The sequence below is a fragment of the Micromesistius poutassou genome (genome assembly GCF_964030765.1).
Source record: "Micromesistius poutassou genome assembly, chromosome: 20".
NCBI lineage: Eukaryota > Metazoa > Chordata > Actinopteri > Gadiformes > Gadidae > Micromesistius > Micromesistius poutassou.
Window position 1 is genome coordinate 13,309,628 of NC_140290.1, and position 21,357 is coordinate 13,330,984.

The 21,357-nt window shown below is 39.2% G+C and overlaps 2 protein-coding genes, 9 non-coding genes and 1 pseudogene across 12 annotated transcripts; 9 read left to right on the forward strand and 3 right to left on the reverse strand.

Annotated features, from left to right (window-relative positions):
• Positions 1 to 1,140: 1,140 nt before the first annotated feature.
• Positions 1,141 to 1,274, forward strand: LOC311365617 (U8 small nucleolar RNA). Its single transcript, XR_014639449.1, has one exon. It is a non-coding gene; the product is annotated as a U8 small nucleolar RNA (small nucleolar RNA).
• A 435-nt stretch (positions 1,275 to 1,709) lies between these two features.
• On the forward strand, positions 1,710 to 1,843 carry LOC311365625 (U8 small nucleolar RNA). The gene has a single exon (XR_014639457.1). It is a non-coding gene; the product is annotated as a U8 small nucleolar RNA (small nucleolar RNA).
• A 648-nt stretch (positions 1,844 to 2,491) lies between these two features.
• On the forward strand, positions 2,492 to 2,625 carry LOC311365620 (U8 small nucleolar RNA). Its single transcript, XR_014639452.1, has one exon. It is a non-coding gene; the product is annotated as a U8 small nucleolar RNA (small nucleolar RNA).
• A 416-nt stretch (positions 2,626 to 3,041) lies between these two features.
• On the forward strand, positions 3,042 to 3,175 carry LOC311365624 (U8 small nucleolar RNA). Its single transcript, XR_014639456.1, has one exon. It is a non-coding gene; the product is annotated as a U8 small nucleolar RNA (small nucleolar RNA).
• A 648-nt stretch (positions 3,176 to 3,823) lies between these two features.
• Positions 3,824 to 3,957, forward strand: LOC311365618 (U8 small nucleolar RNA). The gene has a single exon (XR_014639450.1). It is a non-coding gene; the product is annotated as a U8 small nucleolar RNA (small nucleolar RNA).
• Positions 3,958 to 4,351: 394 nt separating this feature from the next.
• On the forward strand, positions 4,352 to 4,485 carry LOC311365623 (U8 small nucleolar RNA). The gene has a single exon (XR_014639455.1). It is a non-coding gene; the product is annotated as a U8 small nucleolar RNA (small nucleolar RNA).
• Positions 4,486 to 5,135: 650 nt separating this feature from the next.
• LOC311365621 (U8 small nucleolar RNA) lies at positions 5,136 to 5,269 on the forward strand. Its single transcript, XR_014639453.1, has one exon. It is a non-coding gene; the product is annotated as a U8 small nucleolar RNA (small nucleolar RNA).
• Positions 5,270 to 5,683: 414 nt separating this feature from the next.
• On the forward strand, positions 5,684 to 5,817 carry LOC311365622 (U8 small nucleolar RNA). The gene has a single exon (XR_014639454.1). It is a non-coding gene; the product is annotated as a U8 small nucleolar RNA (small nucleolar RNA).
• Positions 5,818 to 7,391: 1,574 nt separating this feature from the next.
• On the forward strand, positions 7,392 to 7,513 carry LOC311365626 (U8 small nucleolar RNA; annotated as a pseudogene). Its single transcript has one exon.
• Positions 7,514 to 8,841: 1,328 nt separating this feature from the next.
• LOC311365589 (uncharacterized protein) lies at positions 8,842 to 11,143 on the reverse strand (the record flags this gene model as incomplete). The annotated part of the gene is given in 9 exon segments (XM_084485170.1): positions 8,842 to 8,907; positions 9,006 to 9,072; positions 9,159 to 9,222; positions 9,590 to 9,692; positions 10,092 to 10,146; positions 10,295 to 10,342; positions 10,436 to 10,510; positions 11,073 to 11,092; positions 11,095 to 11,143. Coding segments are annotated over 9 exon segments (531 nt in total). The 3' UTR covers positions 8,842 to 8,857.
• On the reverse strand, positions 10,573 to 10,704 carry LOC311365647 (U8 small nucleolar RNA). The gene has a single exon (XR_014639475.1). It is a non-coding gene; the product is annotated as a U8 small nucleolar RNA (small nucleolar RNA).
• Positions 11,144 to 13,844: 2,701 nt separating the features above from the next.
• grinaa (glutamate receptor, ionotropic, N-methyl D-aspartate-associated protein 1a (glutamate binding)) lies at positions 13,845 to 21,263 on the reverse strand. Its single transcript, XM_084484670.1, has 7 exons — positions 21,127 to 21,263; positions 16,084 to 16,505; positions 15,474 to 15,586; positions 15,063 to 15,263; positions 14,747 to 14,875; positions 14,282 to 14,425; positions 13,845 to 14,130 (listed from the first exon to the last, which is right to left on the reverse strand). The coding sequence occupies exons 2-7, from the start codon at positions 16,466 to 16,468 to the stop codon at positions 13,981 to 13,983; spliced, it is 1,122 nt and encodes a 373-aa protein (XP_084340796.1). The 5' UTR covers positions 16,469 to 16,505; positions 21,127 to 21,263; the 3' UTR covers positions 13,845 to 13,980.
• Positions 21,264 to 21,357: the final 94 nt, after the last annotated feature.

The following is a 21,357-nucleotide window of genomic DNA, read 5'->3' on the forward strand; positions in this document are numbered from 1 at the left end:
TGCTTCTTCACAAATGTGCAGTTGAAGATGTTTCTTCATTGCTTGCTATTTCCATAAATCCAAACCTCAGAATAAAAACTAAATTGGTTCTGAACATGATGAGCACAAAATATTCAATCTGGGCAAGAATCACTCACAAATGAAAATACATTAATTCCTGTCATTCCAGTCAATTTATTCTTGGAGTTTGTTAATATTTAAACCAGTTAATTTGTGTAACTGTTTGTTGTTTTTGGTAGACTAGTTTAGGAAAATAACAGTTACATGGACCTTTCTGTGGGCATTCACATACTGTCCAGAAATGTGAAATATTGAATGAGGGACTATTTATAAAAGCGATTTATAAATAAATAAAATTTCAGAGAGTCATAAAAGCCAAATCATCATCGTTGACCTAAGGTAGCACCATGACACATATGTTCTGACAACAGTCTCCAGTCTCTAGTCGAGAACTTCAGAACATGATGATTGGAGAGCAATGAGATATGATTATATCTCCTTCCTGGCTGAGTGCAACAACTGTACAGTTTTCCATTCTGACATTGTACTGTCCCAATAGAGACAATAAAGTTGTGTTCTCTTTCATAATTGATACGCTTTTGGAGTGGTTAAAAATTGCCAATGGGAGTTTTTGTTTTGAGAGTTTAGATTTTTGAAATAACAAGAGATCAAGAGACCTTATCAACTGCATATTTGTGAACAAGCAGGCTCATCGAGTGAACTCAATCAAACCTGGTTCAAGAGCTCTCGTGAGATGTAGTGATATCTCCTTCCAGGCCTGGCGCAATAACCTACCAGGACACATTTGTATTTATAATAGTTTTGTAAAATGCTTCTTGAGTTTATGGTGATATATCTTTAGTTACTTCTGTTATATCCAGACTGTTCTGTTTCTCAGTCACCATGTAGTAAACACACAATTTATAGTGAACTCATCAATCCATTTGCCATTGTGGTTCCTTTGCCAAAAGGATTCTTATGAAACCTCACAATCATTAGCTGAGGTTAAAGACATCTCATATCTCACATTTAATTTAACATTTAAGTAATGAAGCCAAATCATCGTCGACCTGAGGTAGCACCATGACCTAGGTAGTCCTATGTAACAGACACTTATGTTCTGACAACAGTAGGATGGTGTCATTAGTGAGGTGTATCCTTACCTGTTGTTCTCAAAGAGAGAACTTCAGAACATGATGATTGGAGATCTTATGAGATATGATTATATCTCATTCCTGGCTGAGCGCAACAACTCTCCAGGTTTCCGTTCTGACATTGCAAATGTGTTAAACAAAAAACAATTGTCTGTTAAATCGTCTAAATATGTTTGTACGGCCCTTGATGGCACATTGGAACAATCCTCATTCTGGGCCAGAATCACTCACAAAACAAATACAATGATTCCTGGCATTCAATTTAGTCTTGGAGTATGTTAAATATTTAAACCAGTTAACTTGTGTAACTGTTTGTTGTTTTTGTTAGACTAGTTTAGGTAAATAACATTAAAATTGACCTTTCTGTGGGCATTCACATACTGTGCAGAAATGTGAAACATTGAATGAGGGACTATTTATAAAAGCGGTTTATAAATTAAAAAAAAAAATCAGAAAGTCATAAAAGCCAAATCCTCATCGTCGACCTAAGGTACCACCATGACCTAGGTAGTGCTACATAACTGACAGATTTCTTGTGAGAACAGTAGTGAAATATCATTAGTGAGGTGTATCCTTACCTGTTGTTCTCTAATATAGAACTTCAGAATAAGATGAATGGGTAAGTTATGAGATATGATTGTATCTCCTACCCGGCAGAGCGCAAATACTTTCCAGGGTAGCATTCTGATGTCAGGGATGTGTAGAAATGGCAATATGTATTGGCCGTTATATAACCTACATGTTAGTTGTGGAATGTCCTCATTAGAAACAAGACAGTGAATTTGCAAGATTATTAATTGATGTGGTTAAAAATGACCGATGTGAGTTTTTGTTTTGAGGTTTTTATTTGTGGAAATACCAAGTGACTGAGAGACTTTATCAACTGCTGTTTGTGAACAAGTAGACTCATTGAGTGAACTCAATCAAACCTGGTTCAAGAGCTCTCGTGAGATGTAGTGATATCTCCTTCCAGGCCTGGAGCAACAACCTACCAGGACACGTTTGGATTCATAATAGTTTTGTAAAAAGCTTCTTGAGTTTATGGTGATATATCTTTAGTTACTTCTGTTATATCCAGACTGTTCTGTTTCTCAGTCACCATGTAGTAAACACACAATTTATAGTGAACTCATCAATCCATTTGCCATTGTGGTTCCTTTGCCAAAAGTATTCATATGAAACCTCACAATCATTAGCTGAGGTTAAAGACATCTCATATCTCACATTTAATTTAACATTTAAGTAATGAAGGCAAATCATCGTCGACTTGAGGTAGCACCATGACCTAGGTAGTCCTACGTAACAGACACTTATGTTCTGACAACAGTAGGAAGGTGTCATTAGTGAGGTGTATCCTTACCTGTTGTTCTCAAAGAGAGAACTTCAGAACATGATGATTGGAGATTTTATGAGATATGATTATATCTTATACCTGGCTGAGCGCAACAACTCTCCAGGTTTCCCTTCTGACTTTGCTATGTGTTAAACAAAAAATAATTCTCTATTAAATATGTGTTTGTATGGCACATTGGAACAATCCTCATTCTGGGCCAGAATCACTCACAAAACAAATACAATGATTCCTGGCATTCAATTTAGTCTTGGAGTATGTTAAATATTTAAACCAGTTAACTTGTGTAACTGTTTGTTGTTTTTGTTAGACCAGTTTAGGTAAATAACATTAAAATTGACCTTTCTGTGGGCATTCACACACTGTTCAGAAATGTGAAACATTGAATGAGGGACTATTTATAAAAGCGGTTTATAAATTTAAAAAAAAATCAGAAAGTCATAAAAGCCAAATCCTCATCGTCGACCTAAGGTACCACCATGACCTAGGTAGTGCTACATAACTGACAGATTTCTTGTGAGAACAGTAGCGAAATATCATTAGTGAGGTGTATCCTTACCTGTTGTTCTCTAATAGAGAACTTCAGAATAAGATGAATGGGTAAGTTATGAGATATGATTGTATCTCCTACCCGGCAGAGCGCAAAAACTTTCCAGGGTAGCATTCTGATGTCAGGGATGTGTAGAAATGGCAATATGTATTGGCCGTTATATAACCTACATGTTAGTTGTGGAATGTCCTCATTAGAAACAAGACAGTGAATTTGCAAGATTATTAATTGATGTGGTTAAAAATGACCGATGTGAGTTTTTGTTTTGAGGTTTTTATTTGTGGAAATACCAAGTGACTGAGAGACTTTATCAACTGCTGTTTGTGAACAAGTAGACTCATTGAGTGAACTCAATCAAACCTGGTTCAAGAGCTCTCGTGAGATGTGGTGATATCTCCTTCCAGGCCTGGCGCAATAACCTACCAGGACACATTTGTATTTATAATAGTTTTGTAAAATGCTTCTTGAGTTTATGGTGATATATCTTTAGTTACTTCTGTTATATCCGGACTGTTCTGTTTCTCAGTCACCATGTAGTAAACACACAATTTATAGTGAACTCATCAATCCATTTGCCATTGTGGTTCCTTTGCCAAAAGTATTCATATGAAACCTCACAATCATTAGCTGAGGTTAAAGACATCTCATATCTCACATTTAATTTAACATTTAAGTAATGAAGGCAAATCATCGTCGACCTGAGGTAGCACCATGACCTAGGTAGTCCTACGTAACAGACACTTATGTTCTGTCAACAGTAGGATGGTGTCATTAGTGAGGTGTATCCTTACCTGTTGTTCTCAAAGAGAGGACTTCAGAACATGATGATTGGAGATCTTATGAGATATGATTATATCTCATTCCTGGCTGAGCGCAACAACTCTCCAGGTTTCCGTTCTGACTTTGTAAATGTGTTAAACAAAAAACAATTGTCTCTGTTAAAACGTCTAAATATGTTAGTATATGTTTGTATACTAAATTGAATGCCTAAATTGGCATTCAATTTAGTATTGGAGTATGTTAAATATTTAAACCAGTTAACTTGTGTAACTGTTTGTTGTTTTTGTTGGACTAGTTTAGGTAAATAACATTAAAATTGACCTTTCTGTGGGCATTCACATACTGTGCAGAAATGTGAAACATTGAATGAGGGACTATTTATAAAAGCGGTTTATAAATTAAAAAAATAATCAGAAAGTCATAAAAGCCAAATCCTCATCGTCGACCTAAGGTACCACCATGACCTAGGTAGTGCTACATAACTGACAGATTTCTTGTGAGAACAGTAGTGAAATATCATTAGTGAGGTGTATCCTTACCTGTTGTTCTCTAATAGAGAACTTCAGAATATGATGATTGGGTAAGTTATGAGATATGATTGTATCTCCTACCCGGCAGAGCGCAACAACTTTCCAGGGTTCCATTCTGACGTCAGGAATGTGAAGAAATGGCAATATGTATTGGCCGTTATATAACCTACATGTTAGTTGTGGAATGTCCTCATTAGAAACAAGAGACAGTGAATTTGCAAGATTATTAATTGATGTGGTTAAAAATGACCAATGTGAGTTTTTGTTTTGAGGTTTTTATTTGTGGAAATACCAAGTGACTGAGAGACTTTATCAACTGCTGTTTGTGAACAAGTAGACTCATTGAGCGAACTCAATCAAACCTGGTTCAAGAGCTCTCGTGAGATGTGGTGATATCTCCTTCCAGGCCTGGCACAACAACCTACCAGGACACGTTTGGATTCATAATAGTTTTGTAAAAAGCTTCTTGAGTTTATGGTGATATATCTTTAGTTACTTCTGTTATATCCAGACTGTTCTGTTTCTCAGTCACCATGTAGTAAACACACAATTTATAGTGAACTCATCAATCCATTTGCCATTGTGGTTCCTTTGCCAAAATGATTCATATGAAACCTCACAATCATTAGCTGAGGTTAAAGACATCTCATATCTCACATTTAATTTAACAATTAAGTAATGAAGGCAAATCATCGTCGACCTGAGGTAGCACCATGACCTAGGTAGTCCTACGTAACAGACACTTATGTTCTGTCAACAGTAGGATGGTGTCATTAGTGAGGTGTATCCTTACCTGTTGTTCTCAAAGAGAGGACTTCAGAACATGATGATTGGAGATCTTATGAGATATGATTATATCTTATACCTGGCTGAGCGCAACAACTCTCCAGGTTTCCGTTCTGACTTTGCTATGTGTTAAACAAAAAATAATTCTCTATTAAATATGTTTGTATGGCACATTGGAACAATCCTCATTCTGGGCCAGAATCACTCACAAAACAAATACAATGATTCCTGGCATTCAATTTAGTCTTGGAGTATGTTAAATATTTAAACCAGTTAACTTGTGTAACTGTTTGTTGTTTTTGTTAGACCAGTTTAGGTAAATAACATTAAAATTGACCTTTCTGTGGGCATTCACATACTGTGCAGAAATGTGAAACATTGAATGAGGGACTATTTATAAAAGCGGTTTATAAATTTAAAAAAAAATCGGAAAGTCATAAAAGCCAAATCCTCATCGTCGACCTAAGGTACCACCATGACCTAGGTAGTGCTACATAACTGACAGATTTCTTGTGAGAACAGTAGTGAAGTATCATTAGTGAGGTGTATCCTTACCTGTTGTTCTCTAATATAGAACTTCAGAATATGATGAATGGGTAAGTTATGAGATCTGATTATATCTCCTACCCGGCAGAGCGCAAAAACTTTCCCGGGTTCCATTCTGACATCAGGAATGTGAAGAAAAGGTAATGTGTATTGGGCGTTATATAACCTACATGTTAGTTGTGCAATGTCCTCATTAGAAACAAGAGACAGTGAATTTGCAAGATTATTAATTGATGTGGTTAAAAATGACCAATGTGAGTTTTTGTTTTGAGGTTTTTATTTGTGGAAATACCAAGTGACTGAGAGACTTTATCAACTGCTGTTTGTGAACAAGTAGACTCATTGAGTGAACCCAATCAAACCTGGTTCAAGAGCTCTTGTGAGATGTGGTGATATATCCTTCCAGGCCTGGCACAACAACCTACCTGGTCCTGGACCCATGTGGATTTATAATGTTTTGTAAAATGCTTTTTGAAAAAAAAATGCGTTTGAGTTTATGGTGATATATCATTAGTTACTTATGTTATAAAGTCTGTTCTGTTTCTCAGTCACCATGTAGTAAACACACAATTTATAGTGAACTCATCAATCCATTTGCCATTGTGGTTCCTTTGCCAAAAGGATTCATATGAAACCTCACAATCATTAGCACAATCATTACCCCCCCCCCCCCCCCCCCCAACATTTATTCACAAATATGTTCTATTTTTTGCCAAGCAGAGCCAGCCAGTCCTGTGCGCGTATGCAAATTAGCCATGTGCGCCAAACTTTCGCAAGCAAGTGTCACTTTGTAAACAGTTTGGCGCAACAATCACCGGTTAAAACATAACCAACTTGAAGTCATTGGCAGACGAGTCATCCCGAAATCCACGCAAAAATAAGCATACTTAAACAGTTTTTTTCTTTCAAGCTAATGTTATGTGTGTTTTCGCTAAAATTGGAATACGATACAAGCTGAAAGAAATCACCGCTGTCCTGTAATGGTACCGGAGCTCTGTGCTGTCGACACCACAGCGGGGCACAGAAACACAGGATTCACCGTGGTTTCTGTGACATGTTTTATAAAGAAAGCTATCTTAGTGGGAAAGCCACGCAACAGCCACGGTTACATACAGTAGGCCTAATGTTCTTATGACGGGAGAAAGGAGCAGAAATATAGTAGAGACAACTTGGAGCTGTGTCTGCGCGTATGTTTGAGTGAGAGACGGGAGTGGATGAGAGACAGAAAAATCGGACCCCCCTCCATTCTACCTCACAGGTACAGAAGGCCTCCGACAAGGATGGGCCCAGAACAACAACAGACCAAGGAGGACGCCAGAGCAAAATGCATTGTACACACAGGATTATCAGTCCCAATGATTGAAGATGAGGACTTTATTTTAATGATTGATACAGTTGATAGGAGGCTGACTGTTCCCCAGAAAACTAATAAGCATCTGATTGACAAAAAAAAATAAAAAAATATATATATATATATAAATTATATTTAAAAATATATATATTAAAAAAAATTATAAAAATATATATATAAAATAAAAATTGACCTGCGCATGGATGTTTTTTTTTTGGACCTGCGCACATGCTTTTTTTTTGGACATGCGCGCGCGCAGGGTATTTCGCACACTTTCGCACACACCATGACCTAGGTAGTCCTACGTAACAGACAAATTTCTTCTGACACTAGTAGGATGGTTTTATTGGTGAGGTGGATCCTTACATGTTCTCAAAGAGAGAACTTCAGAACATGATGCTTGTGAGTTATGATTATATCTCCTTCCTGGCTGAGCGCAACAACTCTCCAGGTTTCCAATCTGACCATATGATTGTTATAATCCAAACAAAGACACTGTTTATAAAGTAGACATGCATGGTGTGTATTGTCCTCAATATAAATAAGACAATAAAGTTGTAATCTAATTCAATATATATGCTTTTGGAGTGGTTCAAAGTTGCCAACGTGAGTTTTTGTTTTGAGGTATTTCACTCTTGAAATAACAAGTGATCAAGAGACTTTATAAACTGCATATTTGATTATTCCTCTGAGGCTCACTAGTGTCTCTGAATTTTATGAACATAATGGGGATTTGGCCTCAGTGAAAGTAGGAGGCAGCCCCAATTAGACTCATTGAGTGAACTCAATCAAATCTGGTTCAAGAGCTCTGGTGAGATGTGAGGATATCTCTGTCCAGGCCTGGCGCTACAACATACCTGGACCCATTTGGAATTATTAATTCCAACCCGATTCATTTCACACTGGGTGTTTCGCACACTGGTCACAGCTCAACATATGTGAGATTAACGTAGGAGTAGGGAGGTCTTGGTGCTGATGTCTGTCAACGATGATGATTTGGGCTTGATGATTTTTCTACACTCAACCGAATGGGAAGAATCCTGCATGAAGTACATACATCTCTGAGTGATCTGGCCCATATCTAATATTACCTGCTCATTAGGTTCAGAACTAGATTTTTCCAGAAATGAAGGTATATAATAAATAAAGGTACAAAAGTACAAAATGTTACAAAATGTACAGTACAAAAGTACAAGTACAAAATGGTATGAACTAAGAAGTCAGAATGGATCCTGTTGTTATATAATATAATTAATGAGTTGTACTCAAAGCTCAAGGGACAATGATTCATCATGATCCGATATTCTCTCAGCGTATAACAGATAAGATACCCCTCCCTAATGACACATCCCCACTGTTGACAGAACTAATCTGCCTAGTTCATAGTGCCACATAGGGCAAAATGGCCAAACAATTACAAAGGCATTTGCTGGAGGAAGCCTTTAACGAAGCATGAAACATTCCTAATTATATTCAATCAATTCCAAACCATTTATTTAATTTCACAATATTACATTGATATTAAGTTATGGTTTTTTTTGCAAACGTATGTACTGGAACCAACAAATGTAACAATAATGTAATGATCACAGTATGAATGAAGCAGCTATTCAATGTGGATACAATTCCTTGTTCATAAACATGCATACAGAATCCAATTTAAAATAAGGAGTGGTTTATAACAAGACCCTTTAGTTAACAAATAACCGCTCACTCTAAGTACAATTGAGGATAACAATTACTAACGTGTCTAATTATTTTCTGTATATAATTTGAGCTCACTCCTCCTGGCCGCCTTTTCCCCTTTACCTAGAAGACTTCCTCTTCTAGGATATTTAACTGTGCCACCTTAAGAATTTCTAAAAGTATAGAGCAAAATCTATTAATGCACAAATTAGATGGAATAGACCTTAACCAAAGAGCACCCAATGACATACACACAATATACGATACTTACCAGTGGCTAATAACTGGCATTTTGAATTCTCAGCGCTTTCTATTTCCGATGGAAGTCTCTCTGGGGTCTGGGGAGGAAGGATGTAGCTTAGGAGTGTAATACAAAATATTTCTGTAATATCTCTGTTAGGGTTAGGTGATACAGTGAACCTACAAATATAGTGAGTAGATTTTTATGCTGCTCTATGAGTTGTTGGAGTTGGTTTTCAAACGACATCCTGCATGAGGAAAACGTGTACAATTATAAATATAACAATAAACACTGGTTACAGGTTGGGAGGCTATAATAAAGAGGTTCATTCGGCCTACTGATATGTATTTTAAAAACAGTTTGTTTATAAAGCTCAGTAAGGTAAACAGTTTTGTACCTGACAAGTTTCGGCTTACAAACTGTTTACTTTACTGGCCTTTATAAACAAACAGTTTTTTAAAAAAGAGGTTATAATACGTTTTACTGGACAGTGAAAGTCAACATAAGTTCAACGGCTCAAGCGGGATGAGACAGAATAGCCCCAACTATCTTCAGTGATAAGAGAGTTAAGCGATAAGAGACTACTGCAATCACAAATAACGTGCTCTAGTTACCGCAGCTTTCTGTGCTTCAATTTGAATTCCTGGATCTGGCATCTGTACTGTTCTAACGTCTCCTCGTTCTGCCTGTTGAGCTGCAATTGTCTGCAAACAGACACTTCACACATTAGTATCGTATTGTGTATGGAGGGTTATTCAAGCATGCTATGCACCAAGGAGTCAGCATAACGTTTATATTAATCTGACATAAATGTTATTGTCTATGGGCAGAGTATAAAAAATATATATTTTTTTTTATCTAGACAATTCTATAAAATAATCTAGACATAATAACCACACATGTAGAAATATTGTTTACCGGGACACGACCAAATGGAATTAAGATTCTACCATACTTTACTATTTTATAAATTGTGCCCTACGTGGCTACATGTTTCTGTAATTTACTGCCCTCTAGCGTCTCATATCATAAACACACAATCTATGAGTTGGGTCTTTTGGCCGAATGTACACACTCATTATTTCTTCAATTTCCGAAGACTGCTGCCAATCTCACCTAGTTGATTCCTGCTCTGACTCTCTGCATTGGAACTGCAGAACCCTGCATGACTCTTTGACAGAACATGATTACCAAACAATTACTAATACACTTTTTTTTATTTCGGGTGTTCATAAATATGCAGGAATTAAGAGGAGCCTATATTCACAAAATACGCATTGAATATATTCGGGAAAGGACTTGCTATGCATACGGAACACCTTTTTTGTCTTGGTGCGTAGCCTTGAGCTGGTTAGCTTCAGTTTGTACTGTAAAGTAAATAAATGCAATCTTTAACAGTGGCTCATTTGATATATATATATATAAGCAATGTCAGAAGCTCTCAAGGTGACGTTTCTCACAATTTGCCAGTTCTTCCAACAAGGCGTCATGAACTGAGAGGGCTTGAGTGACTTCTCCGTGAAGGGCAAGTTTATCTGCTTAGACAAAGAAAATCCCTGCATCAGATCACCAGATTTTAACTTTCAACACTGATCAAATCAGAACGGTCCTGGAGGGTTGTTGCGCCCTACCAGGATGGAGACATAATCATATCTCATTAGCTCTCCGCTCATCATATTCTGTAATTCTCTTGAAGAGAAAAACAGGTAAGGATGTACCTCACCAATGATACTGAAGCAACGAGCTCAGAACTCAATTGTCCATCTGGCAGCACTATCTACATCATGGTGCGACTATTTAATAAATAAAAAATAATAATACATTGAAATATGCAGTTTAAATGCAATGCAAAACATAACATACGACTGTGGAATGAATATTACTGGAATGATTGATGAATTACTTTTAGATATTCGCAAACATTACCCAAAAGGCTTTGCGAGGAAAAAGTGTCGTTGGGCATTGGTTGGCTGCGCCCTGCCTTAAAATAACCATGGTAACGAGGTTAAAATTATACTGATTGTAGTCATGTATAATTGCTGGATGTTAACTTTGGCCGAAATGATACGCACATCTGTGTGTATTTGTAAAGCATACGGGAGAAGATATGACAAACCCCTGGAAAGGACACTGGCGAGGATGACGCATCTAGGCTGAGAGAGGGTCATGAATTGTAGCGTTTTCCCGGTCTACCCCAACGCTATTTCCGTTCTCCTGCTTCCTATGCGCTGTGTACACACGTAAAGAGTCACCGGAGGGAGAAGAAATAGAACCGGACGGGATACTGAACAACGACAAGGAGAATGAATATGGAGATTTGTTTAGAAGAATTTCCAAAAGCAATGTCAGAAAAAACTCAGGCGGATATAGATCTTTCGGAAGTCCCACCCTCTCTCTCTCTCGCCTCATGCCGCTAAAGCCATGTGACTGAAAGTCCCGCCCCTTTATAACCCTAGTAACGTGTACCATCGTTAGATCGTCTACTTTATCACTTGGATTGTTAAGAGACGTGGTTGATTCATAAACAAACGATGAGTTTTCGTTAATATCCGATACAGGTGCACAAGCTAAAAATTAGGATAAAGTTGAACGAGCATGTCTTGCTGTATTGTATAATGTGTATTATTGCCTAGTTTAATACCAAGGCCAGGGGCCTCTGCCATACCCTCTTGATGTTTTCTTAGCTTGACCATCAGCTGTTCCAATTCGGGTACTTCCATATCTCTGCTTTCTTCGTAAACTAAATACAACAAAGGAAAATGGACGGTATCAATCAATTCACTTGGGTGTGTGGGGGGGGGCGTAATGCTAATTACATGCAGGACAAAACGACGACGTTATTATTTAAGTTATCTAGTAACAATTATGTTACGTATTCAAATATTTATCGTACGTTTACAATAATATAAGGTCGTATTTACCAAATATATTAGTTATCGCAGCGTATATCGAAGAAACGAGCTTCGGGACAGAGGGTGTCTTTGAAATCTTTAAACGGTAAACATAATTTAAAAACTCAGCCCTAAAAGATGCTCGGGTCACGTGAGGGGTCAGCTGGCGCCAAAGAACTACGCCGTGACGTCACCTTTCAGGTGATGACGGTTCTAATGGCCACTGCACACCCGAATACTAAGTAACTTGTTCCTAAGGCATGCTTATAGACGTTAGGCAATCGTGTAAAAGGCACAAATGTATTTAAGTTATTTATTTCTTTATTTCTTAAAATAACGAAAAATAATTGTGCATCCTGTGATTAATTTATTAATTATCCACCATAATAGACCTGTTAAAAAGGCTGTCGCAAAGACACAGATGCACATGTACATATCTTCTAAAGTTTCAGAATAAAAAGAAAACCAAAAAGAGCATACATTACACGTATAATTGTTTGTCTTTTAATGTAAAGCAAACAGCATTGTAGAGGAATACAATTTGTTTCATTGCAAATATACAGACCCTACAAAGCTCCAAAGTACTATACACGTCAAAGCACTAAGAAGTTGTATATACATACGATTGGAAACACAGGTTAAAAATAAACAGGCCTCTCAGCAATAATTCTCCAACACTGTTCCCCTTCCAAAATAATCAGAAATGTGCATCAGCACATGCAAATATGATGAAAGGTTCATGCAACAGCTAGAAAAAACCCAAGACTTTTTAAAATAAATCTTTATTATACCATTCATGTTATGAATTAAGCATACTTATTCTCAATTATCAATATCTATTAGCCATTCAATTTTTGAGAAATTAAACATTTTAAGTATTAACATGCTTAACTCCACAGGTCTTAAAATGACATTGGTAGAAACAAACTCTTCAAAATTGGGCAATTAGTTTCCTTTTGCTTAGGTTATTCTTCAGTGAATATCTTGTTCTTCTATCTCAATAAATAGATGGAAGAGTTATTCCAACATATCCTTAGACTACCTCAACATCCTTCATATTAGGTTTTTGGATTGACAAGTGACCTATAGCTGCACTAGGCTGGTATTAATATCAATACTTCCAATATTTCACATTACTTGAAAGGGAAAAATACAGCACTCCATTTTACTATACAATTCAACACCAAATAAGTTAGCAAGGAAGAGCAAACAATATATTAAAAATAATTTATAAAAACAGCCTAGTCTAATTATATTTAAAGGAATGAACTTTCAAGCGACACACTTCTCTTCTCTGGAAGGACATGTGTACTGTGACAAAAATGTGTGTGTGTGTGTGTGTGTGTGAAGACATCAAAAACTAAACTTCATCCATTAACTTCCTGAAGAGTTCTGTCTCTTTACTAGGTGAAGACAAGTTGCGGTCTCAGAATGCAAGCTGCCAAGCACCATAAGCCTTGAGACTCATTCAGCAGAAAACCATGATAGGGACATTGGCATCATATAATTACACAGTTGGACTATTTACAGCTACCTAACAAGCAGACTAGGAAAGGCAAGTCCCGGGAGTTCCGAGACCATCGGAACACAACTTCAGATGTGTTTAACATTGCCATGCAGTAACTCTACCTTAACAGGATTCATTTGGGAGGATGTATCTTTAGCAATAGCTCCTTTCCAGTCAAGGCTAGTCTGCATGGGATTCTGTCCAACTGCAGTGACACACACACACACACATTATATATACACACACACACACACACATATACGGTGTGTGTGTGTGTGTGTGTGTGTGTGTGTGTGTGTGTGTGTGTGTGTGTGTGTGTGTGTGTGTGAGTTCCCTATCTGTATTAGTAAAACAGGAGACAGCTAGTGGTAAAAGCAGGTATCATAGTGGCCTGTTACTTTTGTCAGGTAATAGTGCTTTTACATCTGCATTCATAAAAGGCTGCTTCAGCCCAATATATCAGCTTCAATGAGTGAAAATAAATGTGGAGAAAAACCAACAGAACATAACAAACAGGTGTTAAAGAGATTGGGCATAATAGCATCATTCACTGTTGCGGAAACCCACTTTCCCACTTCCTTGAGACATTCCCACTAATGGGGCGCCCTCAATCACGGGAGCGTCCCACGATAGCCAAGATGTAGAGGAAGATGTTGATGATGTCTGTGTAAAGGTTGAGGGCTGCAAAAATGTACTCCTCTGGACTCAGGGCCATCTTCTTATTACCTAGAAGAAGCTGGGTGTCCACAGCCAGGAACTGCAGCAGAAAAAGTTACGTTAAAAACAGTAAAAAAAAAAAACATAAATAATCATAGACATGAAATGACATTGTATTAGGGTTCCAGGTCCGTTGAAACACAGTGAAGCATTGTGGTTAACACAGCACCATAAATGAGGAAGGCACTCACGCAGGTGAACAGAAGGGCCCCCAAGGAGGCATAGACGATGTCAAGGATCCTGTTGCGAATGAAGATGCAGAGGAAGGAGAAGACCAGCAGAACTATCAGGCAGACAAAGAGCACGCCGCGGCAGGATGTGAAGTCATACTTGCTCTGTGGTGAGGAAATGTAGAACGGAGTAGAGAGAGAAAAACAGAAAACAGTCTTTAGTTTACAGTTAACCCGGATCAGGAAGCAAAGCTTACTACCAACAGATGCAAATTCACAAGTGTGTGTGACTGAATGAGTCTGTGTATATACATCGTATGATTTGGAGCTTCTGTTTCTCTGCAGCTGCTGCTAGTTGTGTTGCATATAAAATCACACACAACTTTTAACATTAAACTGTTAAACATACATTACCCTTTTAATGAACAGAACTATTATACCTTGTCGCTTTGGATCCTATCTTTACATGGCCTTTAGTCTACTGACCTGCAGTGAGAAGACGACAACCGTGAAGCAGACCACAGTAGTGATGCCCACAGCCATGATGACGGTGTCCGTGTTGTAGAAGCTTGCGATCATGCCCACCATGTATGACAGGCTAAGGGTCAAGATGGACTGAGAAAGGGATGGAGAATGTCAGTAACAAAACACTTTCTAAAGTTCTTTATGAAAAACTATATAGACCTGTATCGGAGGTTTAAAGCAATAGGACAATACTTTTTTATGCTATATTTAAATCAGCAATTTCGTTAAGAACCATGTTCTAACAAAGCCACAGGTTTCCACAGAGTCGGGGACCTACCAGCGCAACCAAGTTCCAGGGGTGCTTGCGGCGGAAGTCTCCGCAGCAGCTGAGCACGATGAGTGACACGACGAAAACGGCATACGACGCATAGTACGTCCATGGGTTTTGGCGAACGAACAGCTTGGCTTCGTCGACGAAGGTAAATACGGCCACAAAGGAGAATGTGACCGTCAGCTGCACAGTGAGGACCATAAAGACCTGGTAGAGATTGAGACAGAGGGAACGATCAGGATTACGTGACACCATGCAGGTTCGGGAAACAAAAAAGCCCTAAATTTTCAGTCATTGCATTTGCATGTGCATGATTTAAGAAAGGCAGCATGTAAGTAAGTAACCACAAGTGATCACTTGGAGAGGGAATTGGCTTGGGGCTCGTGATTAGGAGATGAATGGCCATAGTTTTCCTACCTTGCGGATGAAAGCCTGACGGATGGTCTTGTCCTCAAAGCCAGAGTTGGTGAAGTCTTCATTGTCATAGTAAGATGGGGGCACATCCCCGTAAACAGGGACTCCCGTTGGTCCTGAAGAAAAAGAGAAAAAACAATCCACCTTATTCCAGGCTAAACAATGCGCGCCGCCGACCATTTTGACCTAACGTAATATATAACTTTTAAAACTATCGCCGTAGCCTTCAAGATAGCTAGTGATGCAAATGTGTTAGCCGCTATGTAAACAGCCCTCAACCGGAAATGGAAAACCGGCGGGCCACTATGAATCATGGGAAATAGAATGGTCGCTGACTAAGGTGGATAGGCAAACAGATAAACCAAAAATGTACAAAATAGAGAATTACCCCCCCCCCCCACACACACACACACACACACATACACATACACATACACACACACACACACACACACACACACACACACACACACACACACACACACACCCTTTTCTTTCCATTGCCTTGTTTCAGGAGATATTTTCAAGAAAAAGACCTGTAATCTAAAATAGAAAGACTTACAACTCAACCAAATTGTCGACAAGTACACCTAAGGACCGTCCGTCTACTTACCACCCTGCTGGGGGCCGTTCTGGTACGGCAGGGCAGGGCCATCTGCGTAGGGAGCCTGGGCATCTGGGACAAAACCAGGGCCTGGCTGTGGATAACCTTGCGGCCCGTAGCCAGCCTGTGGGTAGCCAGGCTGCCCGTAGCCAGGCTGCCCGTAGCCAGCCTGTGGGTAGCCAGGCTGCCCGTAGCCAGCCTGTGGGTAGCCAGGCTGCCCCTGGACGGCCTGTGGGTATCCAAGCGGCCCAGCGGTGGGAGGAAAAGCTCCGATAGGTGCCTGGTTGTAATTGGGAGGGGGCATGCCAAAGGCAGGCTGGGTGGGCCCGTAGACGTCGTTATGGAGTGGGTTGGTCTCCCCCATGCCGGGGTAGCCACTCTTATCCTGGGACATGATGCAGTGGTATGCTAACTCGGCTCGGGCTGGTTATCTATGTGAACAAGGAAAAATAGGGCAGAGGTGGGGGATTATTCACTTTTTATTCTTTGTTACAAAACTGCCATTCTCTCCACACCGTGCGATTTGGCTGCATTGTAAGGATTTCAAAATACATTTTTAGGGCAAATTAGAAGAAACCATATACAGCCGTTACTGATTTGTTACTAAACTGTTTTATTACTAAATAAGATTACTAAGTAAATAACCATCTATTGGATAACCAAAATAACCAAACAGAGGCTTTCTCTACTTCAAATGTAATAAATAACAATAATAAACAACCAAGATCTTCAGATACTTCAAGCTCACATTTACACAGCTAAAAATGAAATTAATCCAATTAAGAGGAAATGGATTTCCTTTTGTGGCAACCCGGCCTTGCCAATTAGGCAGATGCAGAGCACCTGAGGAACAGGTGGAGAAGCAGGGCTTAAATAGCCTGCTTCTCCACTCATTCAGGGCTCTCCCAGCCATGGGGCTCACATGTGGAGAGACCGGGCCTTCTGGATGACGGGACCGTCAATTCCTCCCAGATTTTGGTTATCTTTGTACTTTTGATTTTGCAATAAACGTGCCTTTTTGGCTTTTGCCCGGTTAAATCGGGTCCTGATTGGAGCAAGGCGGTTCACTCCCCAAGGTGGGTTGCCACACTCATACATTTTACCACCAAACAGGCCCTACTGAAGGGCTAGTATCTCATCTTCCACTTATACAAATAGTAACCCTCTATGACAAGCACTACAGGACATTGTAGTAAAAAAAAAAAACTAAATTAACTGGGTTAACCGTGCCAGTATCCAGGGAATGTTTTTTCTTCAAGCACCTACCAGCTGACAGTTTGCTATGTGTGCAGATAGTGCTTAGGTAACCAAATTCATTATTGATTTGCCTCGTTTGTCTAGTGCTACGGTCATAAGATCACTTGGCCGCTTACAAAAAAATTCCCACGAGCGCTCACTTCTGCACAGCCAACAGGTTTCTTCTTTCTAAAAATCAGAACCAGGAACCAGCTGTGCACGTTGAAATGTAAATGAGTTTTATATTTGGATACATAAGGCTCCCAATGAACTTCCTTATCTGGTAAAATGGTGGAGAACACACAGCCACACGTGAGGCTTCAAAGTGCTTCAGAAATGGGTCACGTCACAGATGCACATTCATGTTTTGATACAGTTGGTACAGGTGGTAGAGAAGGAGAGCGAACCACTACATATGAATCACTGAAGTGAAGAGCTGAAGTAAACAGAATGACTGGTATATGGTGGTTTGCCCAGTGATATGAACATTTATCAGCATGGATGGGTGCTCAATCAACAGGCTAAAGTGCAGAAAACGGCCATACAAAGGATGATTATGTCACTACAGAAATAGCACTTTTACCTCTCTCATGCTCTGCTTTAGTAGGTCACACTGAATGAAAGTAATGATTATGTAACAATCCTCTAAATCTGCGATGGGTAAACGGATCCAAAATAGGTCTCTAGTAAACCATCTCTACCATGGAAATCACTATGACAGAACAGCTATGGGTGAAAACTGGCCAGTACAACAACACTAGTCCCGAATAGTCAGCAGCATTTATGCTTTATTCTGTTGGTTCTACAAAACATTAGAAAGATCATCTTAGAAGCCAAACCCCTTCCTGCTATCCTGGCATCAATAGTTTAACAAGGAGGCATTCTGCACATGCTGTTTGTCCAGAGCAGAGCATATATTTCTCCATCAAAGGATCGGTCTGGATATTCTTTTATACATTTCAAGATGTGGGAAATGTCTAAAGTGTTTAAAGTCCAGGGAGCCCAAGTGTCTCAGTGTGCTGAGAAAAGGGGAACAGAAGCTACAAATGCAAAATGATGTCAGCGGCAGACTTCAGAAGACCACAATTCTTGCTAATTCTCCCTTTGTAAAGGTTTCTAGGTGAAATAAATGTTTCTACCGGCTGTAGCCTAATGATATCTAACCTTTTATGATGCTATTGCATCAGTGAAAAGAAAAAAAAAAAGAGACTTGAAGTAAGTTGATCACTTCTCTATCAAGGCCTAGACTTATCTACTACAGTCAGCATGCAGGCAGACTTTTTTGTCTATTTCCCATATGCACCCGTCTGTGCATCAGCCCCTGAGAGGGGCTGATTAACCCTAACCCTATGAGTAAATCATGTGACTTTAAAACCATGTGAACCACAGAAGATTCATGAGATAAATCGCAAAAGCTGAGCCTCCTGATATTTTGACAACAGACATTTATTTTTCATCTGAATACAGTGAGCACATAGTCAGTGGATACTATAACATATGCTAATACCAATCATATAAAATAGACATGCATACTTTATCAGAGTCCCTGTTAAAAAAGAAAATACATCTCATGGTTGATACCACAGATTTGGCAGTGGTTTCACTTCTGTAGTAGAAACACATCAATGTCACCATTGCCTGAGAAAGATTGATAAATATAACTGCCAGTCACTTGTTGGAATTAGGCTAAAAGGAAAGATCTAGCCAGAGAGCCATAATGCAAAATAAGGCCAGTACAATACAGATAATTAACAAGTTATGGGGCCTAGATGGATGATTATCTTAAATATGTGGCACTGGCTGCGATTGAAAGATGTTTTGAGTAGGCAATATTTATCCCAATAATGGCTTATACACAAAATTATTTTAATAGATATTTAATAATAATAATAATAATGATAATGTTCCAGAAAGTCTCTTTGCTGCTTTATGGGACAAAACAAATAGGCTTTATAAGAAACAATATCAAAACAGGCATTTGAGCTATCGCCAGTGTCTGCATATTAGATACTGCCTCAGAAGGAACTGTAACCAAAAACTCCTTGGCTGTGGCTTGGGAAAGCAATCACTAGACAAGACGACCCGAAACAACAGCATGTGTCATCTGTATCTGTTTACTCACTAGATTTGAAGAGCTGGATGTGAGCTGATTTGAATCCATTGCTAAAAACATTGATGCCTTTATACAAGACTGTAGTGAAAGGTCAAGGTGGTTTTAAGGCTGCGTTGTTGTTATTCTAATGTCACAGGAAACTAGAGCTCTTATTTGGCTAGTGGCCAATCCCCAACTCCTTGTTTTGAATGCAAATATTGTCTATTTCTGCTCCTTCTGGCTGAGCCTTCTACACAACATGTAAGCAGAAGAGGCATCTCTGCTCTGCCCTAAAGACTTCCGTCATATGCCACCTTAGTTTATTACAAAGCACAAACTGATTCACAGACTCTGTATCAGCAACATAGGTAAAATGTGAAATAACATAACACACTCCATGTGATTATTAAATAATCCGATATGTATACAATATAAAATGGATACTGAGGGCATCTCTAGTCATAGGATTGGAACAATCTTTACATGGGGCCTTAGAACATGGCGCTCTAAACTGTATTTTGTCAGCGACTGCGGCAGTCTGGCAGAACCCAGACGACAGGCTGGCAGGCCAGCAGCCATGTCACACCGACGAGACAACCCGTCCCAGCCCAAAGGCGGCCACAAAAACAAGTTAGCTAGGATCCCCTTACCACAGTGCACAGTACAAAGATACAGGATGACCATGGCTTGGTTACTAGGGTATGTCCTGTATCCACATTGGTTTCAGCTCGTTGACAGCCATAACATTCAGTCTAGTAGAGAGATCTTCCAATTCATTAGTGAAGAATATATCAGTATAGCAGAGCCAGATTGATTGGATTACACTATGCAGTCTTTTGCATTTCTTTTGGGGGGGGGCACTACACTCACATTGTGATATATTGTAAACAAACCAAGTGACTTATAACTATTATTATATCATGTTCATAAATGTATGACATTTATTTATAGATAAAGTATAGCCCTATATGATACAATAAAATGATATGAATTTTTAGTTATTATTTGAATGTGTCTTACTTGTTGAATTAGGGGATTGAATTTAAATCATGCTTTAGTGTTTACCTAAACGGACAACAAAAAATTGTAATTAAGTGAGGGTGAAACTACATTTGCAGTGGTCAGTTCAACTGCAACACTTTTCTGAATAGCACACAAATAAAGGCCCCATAATAAACTGTTGCCTAACCACGTACCCGTCCATTCTAGCACACCTGCTAGGCCTCTGCGGTGAGAAATATCTGCACTGGTTAACCGCACTATCCAGCTCGGTATAGTTCAAAACACAAACAACAGCGACTGAGAAAGAAAATGGATGCACAAATACATTTGGCAAAAGACATGGGTCTTGTGATGAGTGATATTGAGCGCCCCATACCGCACCCCGCAGCCCCCAGCCACCCAGGGACGGACCGACGCTAGCTATGCGCTCGGTTTAGACAAGAACAAAGACATAGATTCCCAATTGCCAGTTTGAAACGTTGTGTCAATACTAACATCCGCATAATAGTTCATGCTCCCGGCAAATTTGTTAGGTATCACATTCTATTTTGCTAAATAGCTTGATAACTCATTGACAGCCAACCCCGTTATGTGTTGCTAACCAACCCAGTGGGAAGCACACCGCCGTCGCCTGTGTCGCTTGTTTTATAACGAGTCATTCCCCTCAGCAATCATTCTATAAAAAAACAACGTGTTTACTCATAAACAACCGAGACGCTTACCGTTTTCTCCCGTAGTTCGTCGGCCGTGCCAATTTCTTATCAACACATATATTTATTGATAAAGTAGCCGCCGAAATAAGGTTGCGCACAGGAATGGCGAGCGCTGCAGATCGGAGGAGTGGGTCAGGAGCTGCGCGTAACCCCTGACGTCACCTCAAAATGTAGTCACGTGTTTTACGGGAATCTCCGAACTGTTTGAAAATAAAATAAAACACATTCATTAAATAGCCG

Coding starts and splice junctions, on each gene's coding strand:
- grinaa (XM_084484670.1), bottom strand. CDS start 16,468: ATGTCCCAGGATAAGAGTGGCTACCCCGGCATGGGGGAGACCAACCCA. Junction 15,587..16,083: donor GAACGGCCCCCAGCAGGGTG/GTAAGTAGACGG, acceptor CTTTTTCTTCAG/GACCAACGGGAGTCCCTGTT. Junction 14,876..15,062: donor CCTGGAACTTGGTTGCGCTG/GTAGGTCCCCGA, acceptor TCCCTTTCTCAG/TCCATCTTGACCCTTAGCCT.